Genomic DNA, 23,993 nt, shown 5'->3' with positions numbered 1-23,993 from the left:
TGTAACTCCATCTTTAATTCTATCTATAACCCCTTTCGAGCAATCAGATTCGAAAATTCAACATTGGTATAAATAACAATAAATAAACTCAGCTCTATGCTCTATCTATCGTTTCCAAGAGACAGAGCTCCAGAACACATGATGGGTGTGTACACGTCCACGAGCTCATCGTTAGCATGTTTTCCAGCCGAGATCTGTGGGAACGGGAAGGCGGTGAGGTCAGATTTCTGCGGACGCTCTTACAGAGCGAGTGTCCGAGACTTGAGGAAATAATTAGAACGAGTGGAAATCTCTGCAAAATTCTGGCTCGTCCTGGTCTTGCATTATTTATTCCTCTCGTACTTTCATCCATCTTTCATTTCCACCCAACCACCAACACCACCACCACCACCAGCATCCCAAATGCCTTTCCTTCATTCCTTCACTTCCCTCCTGCATTTTAGGCAGAAACTCAAGGGTCAATTCCTTTTCATGTTGTGCAGTCGATATCTTTTTCATGCCCAGCAGTGCTGTGCCAAAACAAACCTATCGATTGCTCTTTTGGGGCCACGGGCCCAATCTTTATCTGAACTTTAGAAGACGGGGCGACTGTAGTTCAACACTGAGCGGTGTTCTGACTTTTCACTCTTCATCTGTCACCATCTTCAGAGACACCAGATTTCTTTGGCTATGTATAAATCTGTTCAGATATCTCACAGTGCTGATGCCGGGGAGCTTCAGAAAGGCAAAGATGTTGCATTGAAATTCCAAGTTTCTTAAGATACCGGACATCCTTTCAGCGCAACTCGTTACGTTTTTGACTTTAATTGTAAAAGAGTAATGATTTATCATTAGACTATCTGGCATCACCCAGAAGAGACAGCGCTATAGAAATAAAAGTAAACTGAAGTAACCGAATCTCCAGTCCTCCCGCAGACCTACAATACACTCCATATCGAACTCTTATATAACAGCCGCTTTATTTTTCCTCTTACAACACCAGTGTTAGCCTAAATAGAAGCCCGCGATGCCTCTTGTTGTGTCAGGAGTCAATATTCTTGCGAGCCGGGCTCAGAATCTCAGGGTTGCGTTCACTTCCGAGTAGAGGATTCATATGTCAGGAAAGCGGTAGGCAACGGGGTCATCATTTTGCTGGGTTTTGGTATTTTTCATCTGGTGCCAACACTCGAGCGTTAAAAAACAGTGTTTTGTTTTTGGTGGGGTTTTTTTTTGGATGCACGGTGTGTCCTTATGCAAGAGCATCTGCGAACAAGAAGCCGGTCAAGATGCTCTCGGTGGCACTAAAGTGAACTAATTACAGAGCTCTACTCTAATACAAGTGCGGTTTTTAATACATCAGTAACCATAACAACTCTTTCTACGGAATAACAAAACGTAACGTTACGAATTGAAGTGACCAGTCACATTACTCGGTATGTTTCAAGAGCCCAAGAGCAGAAGAGCAGATAGGGTCCATATCTCTGAAGGATTGTGCAAATGTTCAAGGAAAAGATCTTCAGATCACCTTTTTTTTTTTCAAGACAACTAGGATTTGGCTCTCTGGATCGCTCCCAGACCGCTCCAAGGAGTTCAGTGTTTATACACTTTGAATGAATGAGAAGCATTGTTCTGTAGCAGCTCCCAGTGGAAGTTAGAAACAAGTATGGGTCAGTTTTTGCACCTATTGTGAAGCGAACGTTATCCAGGTTTGTCGGTTTCCGAACCAGCCAGCGAATCTCGTCAAGCTGCTACGGACTCGACTCGTGCAGCCCGCGCAGACGCTTTGACGCCAAGGCAAAACAAACAGCATCAGCAACATAAACGAACAGCATTGAGCTAAGCATAAAGAGCTAAGCAAATGTTCTGTCGTTTTATGTCCATATCATGCTAGCAAGTGTTTCAAAGTAAGAAAGTTGCTCCAGCATTTCACCACATCACTTAGGGCCTTTTTACACCTGGTCACTTCATGTGTTCTCTCTGATCCGATAGCTATCTGATTGGTTAAAACTGTTCCATTTACATCAGGCCACATAAAAGCGAATCGGATATCAATCTGATCTTTTTACTCCCGCCAAAATGCAAATATATTTTGCCTCATTTCCGTTTCTGGTGTGAAGCACGAATCGTGAGTCACCTGCGAGTGACGTACTTCCGTTTTGATAGGAGTTTAGCGCTGACATATGTGGTTTGAACAACCACATCCATTTACACCTGTCCAGTTTCATCCGAAAACCACCTCCTGAAGTGGTTTGAACGATCGGATTTATATCCGCCTCGAAAACGTTTCGGAGCGCATTTAGACCTGGTCTTTTTCGATGGGATAGCTGTCTGACCCCAGAAAATGCATGAAGTGACCAGGTGTAAAAAGCTATTACCTCCTTATTTGCATAACATTATTTTGCATAAGTCTCTCAGCCCCGCCCACTTTTCTTTGCCAGTGTTTGCCCCGCTTCCGGTACGGTCACTGGTTTATTTAATCGACGCAGCGAGGCTGAGCATGTAGCTGTGTTCCTGTTCCTTCAGAGGTTGCAGACAGTTACATCATCTCTTAATGCTCTCTAGGGTCAAAGTTCAGAGCCACGATCTCAGACACTCGTCTCTGCTGCCAGTCTGAGGTGGTTTTAATCTGCAGTGACAGGCACGTGATATGCACACCTGAAGTCTCGCTCATAGCTCATCACAGTTTAGAATCACACTTCTTTTTCTTTCAGGAATTAAGTGTTTTAACGGTAACGTTATTAGGTCACGTTCATCCTGGTTTCATTATTGGTGTCCAATTGGAATCTTTTTTTTTTTATATAAAATGATCTGTGGTGGGCAGGGGAAACTCTTCACGCAGACAGACTGCTTAAGTAGTTTACCAGTGGATGGGTCTGGATTCTTCAGGCTTCTCTGGTTTCTCAAGAGTTTTCTAGTTTATCAGAGTCCTCCAGTTTCCTTAGGCTTCTCTGTTTTTTTCAGGGTCCTCCAGTTTCCTTAGGCTTCTCTGGTTCCTTCAGGGTTCTCCAGTTTCCTTAGGCTTCTCTGGTTCCTTCAGAGTCCTCCAGTTTCCTTAGACTTCTCTGGTTTCTTCAAGGTCCTTCAGCTTTTTTAGGCTTCTCTTGTTTCTTCAGGGTCCTCCAGTTTCCTTAGGCTAGGCTTCTCTGGTTTCTTCAAGGTCCTCCAGTTTCCTTACGCTTCTCTGGTTTCTTCAAGGTCCTCCAGTTTCCTTAGGCTAGGCTTCTCTTGTTTCTTCAGGGTCCTCCAGTTTCCTTAGGCTAGGCTTCTCTGGTTTCGTCAAGGTCTTTCAGTTTCCTTAGGCTTCTCTGGTTTCTTCAGGGTTCTCCAGTTTCCTTAGGCTAGGCTTCTCTGGTTTCTTCAAGGTCTTCCAGTTTCCTTAGGCTAGGCTTCTCTGGTTTCTTCAAGGTCCTCCAGTTTCCTTACGCTTCTCTGGTTTCTTCAAGGTCCTCCAGTTTCCTTAGGCTAGGCTTCTCTTGTTTCTTCAGGGTCCTCCAGTTTCCTTAGGCTAGGCTTCTCTGGTTTCGTCAAGGTCTTTCAGTTTCCTTAGGCTTCTCTGGTTTCTTCAGGGTTCTCCAGTTTCCTTAGGCTAGGCTTCTCTGGTTTCTTCAAGGTCTTCCAGTTTCCTTAGGCTAGGCTTCTCTTGTTTCTTCAGGGTCACCCAGTTTCCTTAGGCTAGGCTTCTCTGGTTTCTTCAAGGTCTTCCAGTTTCCTTAGGCTAGGCTTCTCTTGTTTCTTCAAGGTCCTTCAGTTTCCTTAGGCTTCTCTGTTTTTTTCAGGGTCCTCCAGTTTCCTTAGGCTTCTCTGGTTTCTTCAAGGTCCTCCAGTTTCCTTAGGCTAGGCTTCTCTTGTTTCTTCAGGGTCCTCCAGTTTCCTTAGGCTAGGCTTCTCTGGTTTCTTCAAGGTCCTCCAGTTTCCTTAGGCTAGGCTTCTCTTGTTTCTTCAAGGTCCTTCAGTTTCCTTAGGCTTCTCTGTTTTTTTCAGGGTCCTCCAGTTTCCTTAGGCTTCTCTGGTTTCTTCAAGGTCCTCCAGTTTCCTTAGGCTAGGCTTCTCTTGTTTCTTCAGGGTCCTCCAGTTTCCTTAGGCTAGGCTTCTCTGGTTTCTTCAAGGTCCTCCAGTTTCCTTAGGCTAGGCTTCTCTTGTTTCTTCAAGGTCCTTCAGTTTCCTTAGGCTTCTCTGTTTTTTTCAGGGTTCTCCAGTTTCCTTAGGCTTCTCTGGTTTCTTTAGGGTTCTTCTGTTTCCCTAGGCTCCTCTGGTTTCTTCAGGGTTCTTCTGTTTCCCCAGGTCTCTCTGGTTTTTCAGGGTTCTCCAGTATTCAATTCAATTCAAGTTTATTTGTATAGCGCTTTTTACAATGGGCTTCGTCTCAAAGCAGCTTTACAGAACATAAACTTAGAACAGAAGTTAGGAGAAAAAAGAATTAATATAGTAAAAAATTAAGATATATATAGTTCACAGTATGTATGTATGTATGTATGTATGTATTTATCCCCAATGAGCAAGTCTCAGGTGACTCAGGCAGCAGTGGCAAGGAAAAACTCCCTTAAATTGGTAAGGAGGAAACGTTGAGAGGAACCAGACTCAAAGGGGGACCCATCCTCATATGAGTGACACTGGGGGTGAGATTACAAATAAACGGTCAAATTGTTGAATTGGTGTAAAGATCACATGGAGTTCAGATCTCCTCTTGGTATCAGAGTCCAACTGGAGCTGGTAGATCTGTAGATGTCCCAGGACTCTCAGAGTTAGCCTCATCTCAGTGGAGGTCCAAAATCTTCATATCACAGAAGACGATCGGAGCTGGTACAATGTCTGGATGCCTCGGGATGGGTAGAAAGAGAGAAGCAGTGTAGAGTCTGAGTATCCTCAGACTTCTCAAGTTTCTTCAGGGTCCTCTGCTTTTCGGGGTTCTCCTGTTTATTAGCATTCTCTGGTTTCTCAGGGTTCTCCTGTTTCCCCAGGTCTCTCTGGTTTTTCAGTGTTCTCCAGTTTCTCCCCAGACCTTTCTGTTTTTTCAGGGTTCTCCTGTTTTCTCAGGCTTCTCTGGTTTCCTCAGGGTTCTCTGTTTTCCAGCGTTCTCCAGTTTATTAGCATTCTCTGGCTTCTCAGGGTTCTCCTGTTTCCCCAGACCTCTCTGCTTCAGGGTTCTCCTGTTTCCCCAGACCTCTCTGCTTCAGGGTTCTCCTGTTTCCCCAGACCTCTCTGCTTCAGGGTTCTCCTGTTTCCCCAGACCTCTCTGCTTCAGGGTTCTCCTGTTTCCCCAGACCTCTCTGCTTCAGGGTTCTCCTGTTTCCCCAGACCTCTCTGCTTCAGGGTTCTCCTGTTTCCCCAGACCTCTCTGCTTCAGGGTTCTCCTGTTTCCCCAGACCTCTCTGCTTCAGGGTTCTCCTGTTTCCCCAGACCTCTCTGCTTCAGGGTTCTCCTGTTTCCCCAGACCTCTCTGCTTCAGGGTTCTCCTGTTTCCCCAGACCTCTCTCCCATTTTCTCAGGCTTCTCTGTTTTCCTCAGGGTTCTCCAGTTTCCTGCAAACTTGAAGACTGAACGAATTGTTCCAATGACTGCAAACACTCTTTCTCATCCAGCGTGTTTATTCTTAACAGCTGTAGTTTAATATGCTTTACACTCTAAAAGTCTATTGATAGACTGCAACACCTGCCTTTAGACTTCTATAATCATTACGATTGGTGTAAACATTTTCTTGTTTTCTTCCTCTTGTTCCTCAGCACGTGAAATCACGTCAAGGTTATGTTTATCTCTAGGGCTCCAGGGCTCTTCACATACACTGTAGTTGTCTTAGAAAAGAAAATCCCGAAATATCACTTTAACAAAGATCAGATTCTTTAGTGAACGATTAGCAGGATAGCTTTGAAATATTCAAACAGCACGAGATGCTGGTGAAAATAATTGCCCCGAATTTGCTTTAAATCGTTTTGAAATTACACTCGTCAAACGCCTCCACAGTCCTCTTATCATGAGTCACAATCAATAAAACGTCCCGGCTAAATAGTATGTCAGCCATTCTTTTTTTTTTTTCTGCCTGAGCAGCATCATGAAATTAGTTTTATATTTTATTTGGGCCGACACGGGCAAGTTGTAATAAAGAGAGAGAGAGAGAGCGCAAGAGAGAGAAGTAGAGAGATGGAGTCTATTACGGAGGATGATGGAGAATGATTCAGTGCTGTGTGTGTGTGTGTGTGTGTGTGTGTGTGTGAGAGAGAGACAGGTCCCTAACACAAGTCGCCCATGTTCTCTTGCTCTTTCTGTCTTTCACGCCGCTATGTGACTCAGCACTTGATACAGAGCGCTTCTTTATACGTGTGCGGCGGCCGAACTGTCAGGCCCCGGGTCACAACTCCAGTGTATGTGTGACAGGAAGTGAGAAAGGGAGTGTGGGTGAGAGAGAGAGAGAGAGAGAGAGAGAGAGAGAGAGAGAGAGAGAGATCACAAAAGGAGCATACAGTAAACAGATAAAGTATATAGGAAAAACACAGAGAGAGATCTAATGGACTCGTTTTTGTGTGTGTGTGTGTGTGTGTGTGTGTGTGTGTGTGTGTGTGTGTGTGTGTGTGTGTGTGTGTGTTTGTGTGTGGGGTCAGAGAGCCGGAGTTTCACTCACGGACAGAAAGCAGCAACAGTTTAGCAGCTCATTTATTTCCAGTCAAGAGAAGTGAACTCTCAGCTTAACAGCCGTGAGCGACAGCTTGGTAAAGAAGACACACACACACACACACACACACACACACACACACACAAACACGCTCAGGCAGCTATATATTATTGCACAGAATATTAATGAGAATTATTTGTCTTAATATATTGTATGTATGTTAGTATAGAGTGAGATAAATGATGGATGTTGCCCCTGCGGATGTGAGCGATGTCTAATCTGATCTCAGACACGTCGCTCAAAACGTGTACAAGTCTCCATCCTGTTTTTACACCCACGCCGTCTACACCTTCCACACGCTCACCTTCAGTGAAAAAGCTTGACTCATGGCTAGTGACTCATTTCTGGGGTTTTTGTGATTTAGACGTTCGAGGTGTTTGACGTGAGAACGCAGGAGGGCTCGTGAGTGGTGAGTGAAATTATCACCTGGCTATCAGGGATGGTGGCAGCATGACTGTCGTGCTCGGTGTGTGTGGGGGGGTGGGGGGGTGGGGGGCAGGTGCTTACTAGAGAAGCAGGGCAGCATGTCCGCTCTAGCAGCAGTGAGACAAGCGTCTCCGGTTCTGCTCGTACCTGCTGGTTGTTGCATCATGGCTTATGTAAAGTAGGTCACTGCTGCCCCCCTCCTGCCCTGATCAGGCAGTTAGCGACTCCGTCCATCTGATTGGTGCCGTTAGCAACAAGCGGCTAATTACCGCTGCCTGGTTAGTCCCTCTGCATCGGCCAAGGCTGGGTTTCAACAGATGGGCACTGATGAGGAGCCCCCACACACACACACACACACACACACACACACACACACACACACTCTCTCTCTCTCTCTCTCTCTCTCTCTCTCTCTCTCTCTTCTTACACACACACTCTCTCTCTCTTTCTCTCTCTCTCTCACACACACTCTCTCTCTCTTATACACACACACACTCTCTTTCACACACACACACTCTCTCTCACACACACTCTCTCTCTCTCTCTTACACACACACACACACACTCTCTTTCACACACTCACACACACACACACACACACTCTCTCTCTCTCTCTCTCTCTCTCTCTCTCTCACACACACACTCTCTCTCTCTCTCTCTTACACACACACACACAGAAACGTTCTCCAGGTTCCTCAGGGTTCTGCAGTTTCCTTAGTATTCTCCAGTTTCCTCAGGATTCTCCAGTTTCCTCGGTGTTCTCCAGTTTCCTCAGGATTCTCCAGTCTCCTCGGTGTTCTCCAGTTTCCTCGCTGTTCTCCAGTCTCCTCGGTGTTCTCCAGTTTCCTCTGTGTTCTCCAGTCTCCTCGGTGTTCTCCAGTTTCCTCAGGGTTCTCTAGTAGTATGCTTTAGATAAACCAACATACAGAATCAACATACTTCGTCTCTGTAATGTGCGTTACGCTAATTAGCTCAGTATGCTAACATATAGAACTGCTATGTAAAAGCAACGACACGCGATGTCACAATTGTTAAACAATATCCGTTCTAACAATATCAGCAGAAGTCTCGTAATCTCCAGACATCCAAAAATATTAGCATCCGGTGCTTGGTGGAGGACTGATACTGCAGCTAACAACCAAATAAACACAATCGAATTTTTTTTCAGTAATACAACAAACTTGTGCTTCAATCATCTACCACATGGACAGATTTAACACTCCTGGTTGTGCTGTTGCAGGAAACTAATCACTGGAAGAACCACTGACACTGGAGACTCCTTCCTCAGATGTTGAACACACGTCTCCTTACAGAAAACGTCCGAATAGCAACGATCACGCGTTTAATACGTTTCGACTGAGCTTCACTATGCAAGTCCCTGTGAGTGAGCAGTTGCTGTGGAAACACTGAGGTTACTATAGAAAAGCTTTTGACCAATCAGGTGTGTCGGTGTGATGTTCAGGTGGATTTGAGTGCAGCTGATGGTGTATATGATGTAATGTGGGACTGATGGAAGACGAGGGTGGAGTAAGAGTCTGAGTGAGTCGTGTGAGACGCCGTGTGAGAGACGCCATGTCTGTGGGATGAAGTGATGAAACTAAGAAGGAGCTGCCGTTAGACTGAGACTTTCGGAGCTCACTGTGAGCTTCTTTACTGTAGTGCCACTGGGAAACACTAACACACACACACACACACACACACACACACACACACCAAGCACGGCTTTTATCCTATTTCATAATAACATTATGTAACCCGCGTACTGCTCTTGCATCTGTGGTGAACACGTCCCCAGCACTGAACACCGCTCTCAGACGCTGTGTGTGTGTGAGTGTGTGTGTGTGTGTGTGTGTGTGTGAGTGTGTGTGTGTGTGAGTGTGAGTGTGTGTTTGTGTGTGTTTGTGTGTGTGTGTGAGTGTGTGTGAGTGTGTGTGTGTGAGTGTGTGTGTGAGTGTGTGTGTGAGTGTGTGTGTGTGAGTGTGTGTGTGTGAGTGTGTGTGTTGCATCACGATGTACTGCATTATTGAGCAGATCGCGGCCCGAGCGGTGGGTTTTTTACGAGTGCCCACTGTGTCCAGTGTAGCAGCGACACTTTGAAGCAGCTGAACTCTTCACCCGCAGGAGACACGCTGCAGAATGACAAGCTCATTCCCTTCCTCCCTCTCTCTCTATCTCTCTCTCTCTCTCTCTCTCTCTCTCTCTCTCTCTCATGCTCACTCAGTGTCTGTATCCACTGCTGGATTTTCTCTTACTCCGTCTTCATCTCTGATTCTGTGTTTCTCTTTTTCTCCGTCGCTCTGTCTCTCCCCCTCTTTAGAACCGCGTTTGTCTTCTCTCTCCCTTTCTATAAGCACTATTTAACACTACTACCTGTCTCTCACTCTGTGCCCACGTCTTTCTCTCACTCTTTATTTCCCGTTCTCTGTTTCTCTATCTGTCTTGCTCTTTTTCTTTTTCGCTCCCGCATCCTGTCATTTTGTAACCTCAATCGTCCTGTCCCGTCCCCCCCTCTCTCACACCCTCCCCCCCTCTCGGTCTCCAGCTCTCCTTCTGCCTCGTTCTCTCTCCGGGGCTCATCTCCTTTACACACCTCCTCTAGCCTCCGTCTCGCCCCCTCCACTCTTTTCTCTCCTCTCCCTGTCTATTTCTCTGGGTTTTTTTCCCCTCAGCATCATTTCCCACTTCTTCCACTCCTTCTCACTCTTTGTTTATATCGATGCTCTTTCGTCAGCCTTGCTGTACACACACACACACACACACACACACACACACACACACACACACACAGCCTCTCAGCGTGCGTCAGTCTCCTCGTCCCCTCGATTCATATTCCGCCGCACCACATGAAAGGGAACGTGTGATAAGAGGAGTTTGCATGTAGCGAGTGTGTGAAGCGAGACTCCAGCATGCCACTGTGTCACGAGCAACACACAGCCGGGAGAGAGCGGGAGACGGGCTGATGTAACACGCCGACGTTTTATCGTTTCATCACGTAACACACCGGTAACTGTGTAAGGACTCACACTGGCTAACACACACCGAGAGACACAGCGGCGTGCAACTCGCCGGCCTTTCTGAAAACACTCCTGATCTACAGACACGTCATCTCCGTACACCTCTTACACGAGTCATGGTAATTCAGACCCTTGTCATTTTCTGACAGACTTTAACAAATCATTAAAGGAAAATGTATTAACAGGAAATTGAACAGCTCCGAATTGCGTACTAAGCGTATTTCAGCTGTTGTTAAATAGAGAACTTTGTAAAGGACGAGTCAAAGGCTATGCTTGGGGTCATGGGGGTGTGTCCTATTTGCATAGCCATGCATATTCATGCGTATTAATATATTCTGCCATTTCCACAGACAGTATAAAGTAGTTGTAGAGGTTTTCTGAGCTCTCCTTAGGAGTGCGGTGTGCGTCTTTGTGCTCGTCAGTGTGTATCTGCGTGTGTATACGCTAACACACAAAGTTTACTATCAAGCCTCAGGCCATACATTTTACATATGGTTTTAATATTTACTGTATAAAACCTAATACAAAACCCAACAATTATCAACATTATGGCTATTTCTCTGTAATAATCTCTAATAGGTGTAGATTATAAGGTCCGTAAAGGATCATGATCATAAATCTAAACGTACGACAGAAACCAGCTTTCTACTCATTTCAGACATGACGCGAGCGAGAAGTGGGCGGAGCTTCGGCTCGCTCCATTTCAGCCTATCAGCTGTTGCGAGGGCCACAAAGAGAGGAGAAGTCCTTAATTAAAAAACTGACTACAATCAGGTCCCGAAAAACCATGCATTATTAAAAAATAATAAATTAAATAATTGAACAGATTAAATGAATATTTAAATGAATATTAATTAACAATGATCGTATGAAGACGAGTCGAAGGTGGCAACAAAAAGTGTCAAGAATGAACATGACACTGTACATGAATTTCTTTGCTTAGTAACGAGACGTGTTTGTGTGGTTGTTTACAGTTTGAACTAGTGTGTGTGTGTGTGTGTGTGTGTGTGTGTGTGTGTGTGTGTGTGTGTGTGTGTGTGTGTGTGTGTGTGTGTGTGTGTATGTTGTACCTGAGCCATGTTCACTAGCCATGTGGTCTTTCTGACATGCACTTTATGAGAAGACTTTGTTCTCCAAAGCTCATGTGTGTGTTTTTGAAATCAGTTACTAACATGAACCCGAGGCAAGAGTGCACGCCTTTGTTTTTGTGTGTGTGTGTGTGTGTGTGTGTGTGTGTGTGTGTGTGTGTGTGTGTGTGTGTGTGTGTGTGTGTGTGTGTGTGTGAGAGAGAGAGAGAGAGAGAGTGTGTGTGTTTGTGTGCATATGTGTCCCTTGTGTGACCCCAGCCCTCGTGTTGGCTCCAAGCCCCTTATTATGGGATTAGCAGGCTGCTGGTTGTCCGTGTGGCATTGCCTCCTCCAGAGCCCGACACCTGGACACACACACACACACACACACACACACACACACACACACACACACACACACACACACACACACACACACACACACACTGTACTCAGGCTATCTAGGTCAGACCCAGACATAAACACAGGGCTACAGGCCCAAGCCCCTCCCACTGACACTCTACTCCTCTGAGTGGGCGGGGATCAGAGTCAGTGTGCGTGTTAGCTCCGCCCACCAGTGCAGAGCTGAATTCAGATGGCATCTAACCTTGTGTTATTTATAGCTGGCTGTTTGACTAACCTTTTGAACCGATCTGATAAGAAGGAGCAGGGGAAAGGTTGCAGAATGCTATGAAAAACTCTGGAAGGGTCGTATTTTTCCGACCACCTTCATATCTCTCTCTCTCTCTCTCTCTCTCTCTCTCTCTCTCTCGTCCCTTGTGCTCAGGGCTACCGCAGACCTTTTTATTTTCCGATATCAGGCCAGTTGACGAGGGCAGTTTTTCATTAAGACACCCGCTGAAGCGTAGGAGCTCTTTATGTGCTCTTTATAGCATTGGCATCTGTTTCCTTCCTCTTTTTTTGCTTAAGTGGACCTGAGAACGTTCTAGATACCGAGGTGACTGAACCCATACTCAGCATGAATGCTGTTTATTTCATATCATGTACCGGGGCTGTCAGAGTGAAGCTTAGACACATCCGTATTATTCACAGAGTTAAATGGGAAAAATAGAAACACAAGGTAGTGTTTGTGATGAGTTTACTGTACTGTATGTCCCCAAAAAATACTGCTGTTACTGTGACAAGAAAATCATGCTGACTTCTTATAGCGGCAACTTAAAGGCAGGGTCTCCGATTTTTGAGAAATGCTTCAGAAAACTGATTCGGGCCGAATAACAAACATAAATCAAAACAAAAATCAAAACAAATGTGTGGCCAATGAGCAGAAAGGGGCGGGGCTTGTCAATATGGGCGGAGAGAGTGTTCAGTGCGCATGTGTGACATTAGCAGAAAGCGGTTTTAACATCGACATGGAGGATAAAAACAAAGAAAGAAAGAGAAGAAAGACTTACGATAAGACAAGAAGTAGGACGTGTTAATATAGGATCAGCTTTCCAGCGCTGGAGAGAACTGAAGGAGCAGGAAGTTGGCCACATATTCACAGGTTGGAGTTTCCCGAGTCAATAACTCCTGAGCTAAACGCTGTTACTACACAAATAACACCTCTTTTCTATCGTAGTAATGTAGAGACGCAGCTACAACTGTGTTTTGTGTAGTAACAGCGTTTAGCTCATGAGTTATTGACTCGGGAAATTCAACTTTACTTAAGATGCTGAGGCACTTTTTTCCTTCTCGATAGGTGAGTAACGTTGGTTTTGCTTTGTTACACAGAACTAATATATGCCTTTGTCCTTTACATGATTATGCTTGTGTGTCATTTTTGCTTGTTTGTTTATCTGCAATCGTATTGTTCTTCCCTTCAGCTATGATAAAGACACGTTTTTTCCATTAGTTGCCCGGGTTACGTATGTATGTGTGGGCGGAGCTATCGATACAGGGGTGAGACCCATTTGGGTTAGGGGCGTGTTTGTTTTGGTGATTTTATATGTCGACACTGGCTTTCAAAAATCGGAGACCCTGCCTTTAATGCAGCTAAAACTAGTGAAACTCATGACGTTCTTTAATAAATCAAACATTTTGGCTAACTGGCATGTAAGCGAGAACACCATAGATAAAGAAGTGGCGTTCCTACTACCGGTTGCCATGGTAATAAAGTGGCGCAACTAGTATTCCACTAGTCAACAAACTGATTGTTTTCCTGTAACAAAATGTCCCTCACATCATCCTGTGTAATCCCTAAATAACTCCTAATGAAGTTGCTCCTCCCGAGCAGGAGTTTGTCAACCTTAGCGTTAAAATGTTGGCCAGAGCGAAATGAAATGATTTAAATAAAGAGTCTGTAAAATAATGACCAGCACTAACAGCGAAAGACTTCCCGAGCTGCGTTCATCTTTGCTACTCTGTACTCAGAGACAAGATAATTACACATTGTCTGCCTCCTTCAGGAACACAGATGGATTGTTCCTTTTCACGGCAGGAGGACGGACACCTCCAGCACCCCACCACCACCACCACCACCACCATCAAGGAGATGTGAGGACAGCTCTGACTCATTCTGACAGCTTTCCAGATCTTCTTTAGTGAAGCTTTTAGAGTCTGCGTCACATTGTCATCTGAAGGCTTAATAACCAAGAGTCACTCAGTCGATCCACACGACGTTGCGATGTTGACTTTGTGACTCAGCGAACCGGAGTGACGCCGACACGTGGACCATGGAACGCCATGCAGATTGGGGTATGGGCAGAAACGGAAGACGATCGGGTTCCTGAGCTGCGCAGCAGTACCAGCTGGACACGAGCCAGTCGTAGGCATCTGGGAGCTTCTGTGTGTGTGGAAGATGACCGAGAGCACTTTAATCCAAACGTGTTAAGGTTGACGTGTTCTTGCTGGAAGTAAATAGTGACATCGTTCCAGACTTAAACGTAACAAACAGCCTGTTTGGAGCACCAGTCTTCTGCATTTTCTAGATTGTGAAATGTTTTCGTTTTATAGGTCGTTGTAGCGCGAAGATGCAGATCATGACAACAATCACGACGACAGCAGAAAGTTTTAAAGAGATCCAGAGCCACGTGTTTAACACGAAATCTCTATATAACACACAGTACGAAGACGAGTAGGACTCGTGTAGAAGCGGTGTGAAAGTGAAGTGCACCCTTGACGCAGAGCGATGCGGCTGGTCGAGTTCACGCGGCTCAGAGGAAGAACGTGTTAAAGAGGGACACAACGATGATACCGAAATGTTTAAAAAGTAAACGGCAAATTTCTATCCAACACTCCAGTATCTATCTAATACTCCAAACGCATTTCTAATGGATTCTGTTCAAGGCTGTCAGGACAAAATGCTCAGAGGTCAACGGTGTCTGTGCTTTAGGAACATGTGTATATATCAGACAGGAAAATACATTTTTGGCTGTTTTTTTTTCTTTCTTTTTTTTTAAAGTGTTATTACTGAAAGTAGGGGGGCACGGTGGCTTAGTGGTTAGCACGTTCGCCTCACACCTCCAGGGTTGGGGGTTCGATCCCCGCCTCCACCTTGTGTGTGTGGAGTTTGCATGTTCTCCCCGTGCCTCGGGGGTTTCCTCCGGGTACTCCAGTTTCCTCCCCCGGTCCAAAGACATGCATGGTAGGTTGATTGGCATCTCTGGAAAATTGTCCATAGTGTGTGAGTGTGTGAGTGAATTAGAGTGTGTGTGTGTGTGCCCTGTCCAGGGTGTATCCTGCCTTGATGCCCGATGATGCCTGAGATAGGCACAGGCTCCCTGTGACCCGAGAAGTGGTAGAAAATGAATGAATGAACGTTACTGAAGGTTATTTTAGAGTGAGTTGTCTTTTCCACAATCAGTCATGTTGCTGAAACCTTGAGTATCGGCTGATCTCGTTAGCTGACCGCTAACGATTTTGTGACGGAAAATTAGTGAGCTTAAAAAAAAGCCCTGGTTTGTACAAGACAGCCACAGTCTTTAAAATTCAGTTTAACTCCAATGCGCAAGCTTCAATTACATTACAAATATAAATAAATCAATTATAATTAATTATAAAATGGGAATAGAGAATAATATAAGATTTATGAATGTATTAACAAAGGGAACTGTGTGGAAGATGCCGTGACAGCGGTATCTGATCGGTCGAACATTTTTTTAGTCAGCATCATGATGCTCCAAAATCCACCACCGTGCACCAGATAGTAAAAGAAAATGCATTGCAATTATAATTTAATTCACTGTAGCACGATTTACCCGAATAACATTGATCTCTTTCTCTTCGTCCTCTTCCAGAGAACAGCAAAGACACCTGTCTCCAGAAAGCGACAGTAAAGGCGGAGCCCATGGAGGTGGACCCACCCTCTGATGTGGCTCCGCCCCCTTCTCACCTGCTAGGCTTCAGCACTTTAGGGGCATGCGAGAAGAAGGAGCCAATGGCTGGCCTTCCGGAGCCTCTGCCCCGCCCCAACAAAGACCTCTTCTCCCAGGACATATCGGTCAAAATGGCCTCCGAGCTGCTCTTCAAACTGTCTGGTGAGTGAAAGAGGAACAAACGGAGGGTGAACGTCAACCGGCTCTGCCACGTCCAGTCAGTGTTGTGTGCATTGTCTCTCCATGGCTGGTGTGTGTGTGTGTGTGTGTGTGTGTGTGTGTGTGTGTGTGTGTGTGTGTGTGTGTGTGTGTGTGTGTGTGTGTGTGTGTGTGTGTGTGAGGATTAGTTGAATCCTCCGCAACTGGCTTTGCCATGGATAAATTTCACTTAGCACTTCTGAATCTTTCACTTTTCTCCCAGCATACGCACACTCCTAATCAAAATCTGCGAATTACGTTTGTGTGTGTGTGTTTGTGTGTGTGTGTGTGAGAGAGAGAGAGAGAGATAACCCTGTACGTTATAGTCCGGTCCTCTATTTGTCACGTTCTCAAACGTTCTGGCGTTAAAAAGCCGCTCGCTAACACATGCTTCCTTTGCGTCTCTCTGGTTCTCGCTGCCCCTCTCTCCCCTTCCTCTCTGCATCTCTTGCGGCATCGTCATGGCAACCCACAGAACCCTTGTGTCCTCGGTGCATCATGTGACACCGTGTGTTGGAGAGAAGGAGACTAGGAAGTGTCACCCAGAGAGCAGGGTCATTACCGTCACCCTGCAGGAGGACTGGGGGGGAAACACGGCTCCTAAATAAATATATATATATTCTAAAGATGTATACCAGGAGCTTAGTGAACCTTGCCCCAGGGCTGATTAATTCATTATATTCTCCATTCTCATGATGCTTTGGATGTCTATGCAAGCATTGTGCTTGGTACTAAGGACAGAAATCTGGAAATTATCTCGACGTGCTGTCTCAGGTGGGAATTTTAGGCATGCATCGTTTTATCTCGTAGCTTAAACAGCATACAAACATTAAGGCTCCGGATTAAAACGCTGCCTCTCGACACCCGAACTCTGAAAAAGCTTTGGGGAAATCCAGATTTATATTCCTACACACTGTTTGCTCTTAGTTTTCCTGTAATTTCTGAATAATATGCTTAAAAATAAATAACCTGAGGCCTTCCAGGGCTTAAACAATAACACGGTACTTTCTTTAGCATTTATGTTTAAACTCTCACAGGCCAGAGTAAACAGAGTGCACAATTACATTTTATCTCAAAACACAAGAGGTCGTGCGAAAAAAACGTTGCGGACGGACCATTTGCACTGGCTTTGAACGAGGAATGAAACATGTCTGCTTTATAAAAACACGACAGCTTAACCCCGGTGCCGTCTTATGGTTTTTGTGTGTGTGTGTGTGTGTGTGTGTGTGTGTGTGTGTGTGTGTGTGTGTGTTGCAGAAAAAGTAAGCAAAGCTAATGAAAATAAAGACAGCACATCGTTCGGCATGACCAGGTGAGCACCGACACCTGATGCCACTGCTACTTGTTTACATGTTGCCGCATACTGATATGAAAGGTGTTCTTGCATCATCTTTGTTTACTTCCAGCCCTTTCCTGGATGACCGCTTTAGACAATCGCCCTTCAGCACGCGCTCCAAGAGCTCTTCCCCAGCCGAGGCCAGCTCCTCCGCCCGAACCTCCCAGCTACAAGGTACACGTTCCTGTCGTATACAGTCCTGCCTGAAAGCGCTGAAGTAGCATGGCTTATTTTATTTGTTTATTTGTTTGTTTGTTTGTTTGTTTGTTTGTTTGTTTGTTTATTCATGACATTTGGGTTTAAGACAAAAAAAGAATTTAAGCTTTCATGACCTGATATTTACATCTAGTTGTATTAAACAACATAAAACTTGCGAGCCACCAAAGGCGCCATGTTCTTAACACTTCAGGTTTGGTTCCGTAACCCTCGCTTGCTATAACTGCATCATACTGTACCTGTGACCTGCATCCTCTTTGGTGTTGCTTTACCACGTAGCGCAGCTTCTTTCCGTCGTCGTTCGGTTTCTTCCTCCGGTTCGGTTTTCAGAAGGCGAAATGCTGCTCATTCGGTACAGCAAAAAGTCCTCTGTTTGTGCTGGCTCATTGATCGTTGTCTTGCTGCATGACCGAGTCCCTCCCAGTAAAACCGGATGTATTTCTCTGATTTTCCCGACACGACGTTTCTGTAGACGTTCAATCCATCCCGCCGCTACCATCGTGAGCGACACCGTCGATAAACATTAGCAAGTCCGTTCCAGAAGCAGCCATGCAAAGCCCAAGCCGTGGCACTACCATCACCGTGCTTGACTGATGAGCTCATATGTTTTGGATCATGAGCAGATCCTTGTTCTCGCCACACTTTGGCCTTTCTGTCACTGTGCTAGAGGCTAATCTTGGTTCAAGAACTTCGCCGTTCAAGTTTTGCGGCCTCAGTGCATCGCCGATTTTTCAAAAATATTCATCGATAAATAAAAATTCAAAAATACCGCCATATCGGCAGCAGCGTTGTTTCATCGTGATGCACGAGAGAAACGGTTTCCCAGGATGCCAGACAAAGCGAGAAACTCTCTCAGAGGCTTTGTACATACCCACGGGCATTCAGACAAGGCACGTGATTGGTTCCCGGCGCGTGATCGACGAATGAGAGCAGGAGTGGATGTATCCCGTGAGCTGATTGGCTGCGCATTTATAATGCATAATATTAAGGTTTTATAATTAAATAGATTTAAGTCAAATATTTATATATATAAAGTATGAATCTACATATTTTAAACATTCTGGTACCCACACACACATGTACGGAAATTCCTAGGGGGATTTTCGAGGGGTCCCCATTAACCGCAATAAACGAGGGATCACTGTATTCCTTTGTAAATCCCAATCTGGTCCTCTCCATCGTACTGCTGATTAGAGGTTTGCATCATACGATACGGTCTCTACACTTCCGCTCCGGAAGTCTTCCTAGAACGGTGGATTGTAATACCTTCATTCATGGTGATGTCACTGACTGTTGTTTCTTTAACAGCTCTTACGAGGTTTGGCATTAACTGCCCCCGGTGGCTTCTTACTGGTTCAGAACATTCCAAATTTTTGTACTGGCTATACTCAGTGTTTGTCCCGTGTCTCTGGTCAATTTTTCTTACATTTATTTTTTTTAAATAATTCTTATTTTAGTTTCTTGAACTATCTTATTGTGTATTTTTTAAGTGTATCTGAAATGTCAAACGCACTGTGAAGCACTTTGGCTGTTTGTTTGTGCTATATAAATAAACTTGAACTTACATTTACGGCATTTAGCAGACACCCTTATCTAGAGTGACTTACAACTGAGCAACTGAGGGTTAAGGGCCTTGTTCAGGGGCCCATCAGCGGCAGCTTGGTGGACCTGGGGTTCGAGCCCATGACCTTCCGATCAGTAGCCCAACACCTTAACCACTGAGCCACCACATACCCATTTCTTATGTTCCAAGCTTCAAACTGGCTCACGTTTCTTCTATAGACACCCCTCTGTTATGCTTTTGGGTTTTTTTTTGGTTTTCTTTATAACAAACGCAGTCTTCGCAGGTAAAACCTCCTGAAGGAGCAGAGCTTCAGGGCTATTAACTGTTTAAACAATCGTTTACATTTCTGCCATTTTGGCAGACGTCCTTATCTAGAGAAACTTACATTTATCTCATTTATTGAGGGTTAAAGGCCTTACTCAAAGGCCAAAGAGTGGCGACTTGGTGGTTCTGGGAATCAAACTCACAACCTTTCCGATCAGTAGTCCAACACCTTAAACAGTGAGCTATCACTTCCCCAGTCGGGCTAACGTAGGACACCCGAGCTAGAAGAAACGTCTGTCCGTCACATGGTCCATACCCCTGGGCTGTATTCTTTCTGTGCTGGTGGCCACAAGGTTGTGAGTTCAAATCTCACAAGTGGTAATGTCAGACCTTTAGGCAGAATCCTAAACCTGATGGAAGTTTTTTTTTAGTGCATTTTAATGCTATAGCGCAGAATTACACAATTAACGGAACAATTAATATTCCAACATTTTATTGTAACGTCATGCGAAGAGTGATTGAAGTCGATTGAATTACTTTACGTTATTTCATGTCATAATATAACCTAGAGTGTTGGCTAGCTAATACATTCCTCCTGAATCCATGAGTGTTAAATCGATATGGACAGATTGTCAGTAAAACAATTCAAGAACAAATCACAGTGAGGAAAATGTCATGTGTGTGAGGCAACCTCCAAAATATACTGACCCGAAACATGATCAAAAAAACAGTCGAATGTTTCATGGTAATGTTGCATAGCCTTAAAAGCAGTTTTGCTTAGAATAAGATTCCGAGGAAATAATAATTTCTCTCAAAGTCAGCTTGAAGGTTTAGCTGACAAAACCGTTCGGGGTCTCCTGGTCCTAAACCATCAACTATTGTATACTCACCTGCATACGTTTTGTAACAGATTAAAAGCTCTGTCCACTTGGGGGCAGGCCAGAGCCTAAACAAAGCTCAGTTCCACCTGAATACCTTTGAACATGTCCCCTATTAGTGAACAAGGTGGTGAGTGAAGGGTCTGGGTACTGAGGTACTGATGTGTTAGTCTAGTCACTAGACTCTAGTGATTAATTGTTGGACTGCCAATCAGAAGGTTGTGAGTTTGAATCCCATGTCCACCAAATTGCCACTTCTGGGCTATTGAGCAATGCTCAGTTGTGTAAAATGAGATCAAATGTAAGCTCTGGATAATAGTGTCTGCCAAATGCTAGGGTTGCGGATGCTGTGGACCTTTAGTACTTTAGAGCAAACAGCTTTCTTTCTTTTAAGTGACGTGACGTACGGCTAAGTACAGTGACCCATCCAAAGTGCGCACACACAGCAGTGAACACAAACACACCATGAACACACACCCGGAGCCATTTATGCTGCGGCGCTCGAGGAGCCGGTGGGGTGTTCGGTGCCTTGCTCAAGGGCACCTCAGTCGTGGTATTGCCGGCCCAAGACTCGAACCCACAACCTCAGGGTTAAGAGTCAGACTCTCTAACCATTAGGCCACGACTTCCCACAACAACAACAGCTGAAACACAGACACAGTATACACAGTATACACAGTATAGTAAAGTGTATAGTACAGTATGACTACCTGTGTTAATAGTGGTTAATAAACCAGAAAAAGTCTTAAGACATTCATTCATGCATTCATTCACTCATCATCTTCACTAAGTGCTGTACCATGGTCAGGTTCACGGTGGATATACAGCCTCGGAACACCGGGCACAAGGCAGAAACACACCTTGGATGGGACGCAAGTCCGTCGCAGGATACCACACACATTCACACTCACACACACATTCACACACGCATTCACACCTAGGGGTAATAGAACATCACCAATCCACCTCCCAGCAAGTTATTGGGATTTGCGAGGAAACCAGGGGAGAAGGTGAGAAATGAGCAAAATACAAAACCACAATATCATTTCCTAACAGAAAGCAGCAGCAGGAGGGAAACTCTGAGCTGTAACATCGCAGACCTCTACGATTTAAACTAAATGTAAAAAATCGGGGTTCGATTCCCGCCTCCGCCTTGTGTGTGTGGAGTTTGCATGTTCTCCCCGTGCCTCGGGGGTTTCCTCCGGGTACTTCGGGTTTCCTCCCCCGGTCCAAAGACATGCATGGTAGGTTGATTGGCATCTCTGGAAAAATTGTCCGTAGTGTGTGATTGTGTGAGTGAATGAGAGTGTGTGTGTGCCCTGTGATGGGTTGGCAACTCCGTCCAGGGTGTATCCTGCCTTGATGCCCGATGACGCCTGAGATAGGCACAGGCTCCCCGTGACCCGAGGTAGTTCGGATAAAGCGGTAGAAAATGAATGAATGAATGTTTAAGACCGTATCGAGAATAGTAGTTTATTATCCTTAAATCCTTTAAGTTTTAATACAGTGCGATAATGACGACTCGTTTTAAAAACACCATCATGATGGGTTTTTTTTGTTACTGGTGTATGTTTCTTTTTTTTTTTTTTTTTTTTTTTTTTTAGATTTATTTATTTATTTATTTATTTATTTGCCCTGTAATGCTGCAGCCGGTCTGCTTTGGTCCTCACAAGTTCCCTTATTGTGGCTGGCTGATTACAAATCCCTCGCCCGCTGCCAGGCTCCAGAGCTCCAGGAGGCCCCGTGCCCATATGCGTGCCCAGCCCGGAGGCCTTGGCGCTGGGCAGCTGTGCTCCGTGTCCCCCCCACCCCCCCATCTCTGCTGGCCCCTCTGGCGGAGGGTAATTAGTGCGCGGCAGCCTGGCCCTCTTCCTTCCACCACTTAATGAAATAATGATTGGGTTTTCCATGTCCAGGGTGCCCTGAGAGTTAATTCACTACACACACACTACACAACTGAAGTTCTCTCTCTCACACACACACTCTCTCTCTCACACACACACACACACTCTCTCTCTCCTGTCTGTCTCATTTCTAAATGGTTAACACCTTCGTGACCCGGCGTGGGCTGAAACTCCCACTCCACAATCAACACCGAGAATTCAGACTTTTTTTTTTCTTCTTTTGTATTATTCTTCTTATTATTTATTATTATTTATTATTTCTGTATATCCCATACCCTCCATCTTTACAGCAGCTCAGCTTTCATTAGAGCACTCTGTATTTTCACTGCTGTGCTTGTGTCACTTTTTATATGAAAGTGTGCTTGTCCTTGTGTCTTTGCCTTGGGTTACACTTATCCGCGAGAGTCGAGGCGGTCTCCTCTCTGCCCTTAACGATGCCAATTAAACCATTAAGCGCTTGACGACCTGACACACACACACACACATACACACACACACTCTGGGCCAGTCTGGTTAACAGATGCTCTAGAGGTCACAAACTTATCAATCCCATCACCCCCTACATTCCTTTTTGAAGTAAAAAAAAATATATTTTTTTTGCCTCTAATAGTTAAACTCACGTCACACATATTTCCTCATATAGTGGTTCATGGTTCATGGCTAGCTCATGGTTACGTAACAATAGCAACTTGTCATCACATAACGTTTGCATTAGTGAGCTAAACTAGCGCTCGTGTACACATTGTCTTTTTAGGGGGGGGGGGGGATGAGAGCAGATGACCGACTAACAAAGTGATTTCAGTTCGATCACACCGAGCACATGCCCTGCCCCAGTGCATTGTATGAAGGTGTGATAAATCACACTCCTAAGTGAACAAGCTGTCAGAGCCATGGGGTCTCAGCTTACAGGTCCTTACCGGTCATGAGTCACCCTGCAGCACCAGGGGTTTCTGGGTATCTTGGCTGCTTCCTGCCTGTTAGCGCTTCCAAAAGTCACACACCAGAGTCGAGGGCAAACATCCACGCAGCTTTAATGGAAGCTCTCGTACCGTGATTCAGTCCAGATGGAGTGGAGAGATGCAGCATACACCGTGTCGTTATATAATTACGAGCTAAATGTAGTTGATTTAATTATATGCTACTTCTAATCCTAGCTGAAGTTTAAAAGTAGTGCAGCTGCTTTAACACCAAACTGCGACCGCGTCGAGCGTTATGAAACTAAACATGACCAACGGTTCCAAAGGCCACTTTTCTGTTTCCTGGGAGATATTAATGCCGTTAACGTTAAACAAATGTTAGCGTTAGTGTTAGCTATCAGAATAGGGACGAGGTGTGTGTGTATATATATATATATATATATAATGTGTACTTTATACAGAAATAGGCAGAATTATTGGCACTCATGATAATAATTCCGTCTGATTGTAGGACATACTGTAGTTTTTGTAGCTTCGCTTAATCTAACCGACGAGAAAATATCAGAGAAATACAAGATAACTTTTTATTCCGAGCCAAATCACCCAAAAACTCATCCCACAGTGTAGCATTTAATCCATTATTTTAAACATGACCAGGAAATAAAGGCTTGAGTCAGACAAGCAAGCAAGAATGATGCCTTCACCACCGTTGCCTTACTGTGAGAATAACGTTCTCAGGTCAAAGGGTAATGTTCAGTTTGGTCCAAGTTTCTATTTGAAAAGAATCTATTTGTTCTCCAATAAACTATGATTAATTTTATACAAAAAATAAAAAAAGCCCAGACGTGAAATCTGTTTGTCTCCAAGTGCCTGAGGTACTTATTATCTGCAGCTGATGAAAATTATGAATGTGTCTACATCGAGAAAACAAAACATCGATCCCATCAAAGAAAACAGCTAGAACAACACATCGGTGTCACAGGGTCCAATGACTTCAACCTTGATGTCTTAATTTCCCTCTATAAGGTTGCCCGAATTCCCCTGCACTCATCCACTCATTTGGGTTTTTAGAGCTGCTCTGGGCCACGATGCACAGTCACGTGCTGGGTCGTGTACCGGTGAGACGTCCTTCAGGCTCAGCGTCCAAGGCCAGTGCATCTGCTCTTTAATGGCCACCATTAAATATTCTCCAACATGCCAAAAAGCTGCTACTCTGAGACGCCCTCTCTCTCTCTCTCTCTCTCTCTCTCTCT

The 23,993-nt window shown here is 44.9% G+C and overlaps 1 protein-coding gene across 3 annotated transcripts in view; it reads left to right on the top strand.

The window, feature by feature from the left end:
* The window catches only part of znf827 (zinc finger protein 827), a 99,798-nt gene that overhangs the window by 53,966 nt on the left and 21,839 nt on the right, over positions 1-23,993 (top strand). For all 3 annotated transcript variants that reach the window (XR_007140352.1, XM_027177657.2, XM_047812130.1), the window contains exons 6-8: positions 15,386-15,625; positions 16,919-16,973; positions 17,068-17,171. Coding sequence is in view for 2 of the 3 variants with exons in the window: in XM_027177657.2 (XP_027033458.2) it covers positions 15,386-15,625; positions 16,919-16,973; positions 17,068-17,171 (399 nt within the window). In the remaining variant the exon portion in view is untranslated. The remainder of the gene's footprint in view (positions 1-15,385; positions 15,626-16,918; positions 16,974-17,067; positions 17,172-23,993) is intronic.

This window comes from Tachysurus fulvidraco, chromosome 4, assembly GCF_022655615.1.
Source record: "Tachysurus fulvidraco isolate hzauxx_2018 chromosome 4, HZAU_PFXX_2.0, whole genome shotgun sequence".
In the NCBI taxonomy this organism is placed as follows: domain Eukaryota; kingdom Metazoa; phylum Chordata; class Actinopteri; order Siluriformes; family Bagridae; genus Tachysurus; species Tachysurus fulvidraco.
Note: the sequence above shows the minus strand (reverse complement) of the source record. Positions and strands in the feature narration are given on the sequence as shown.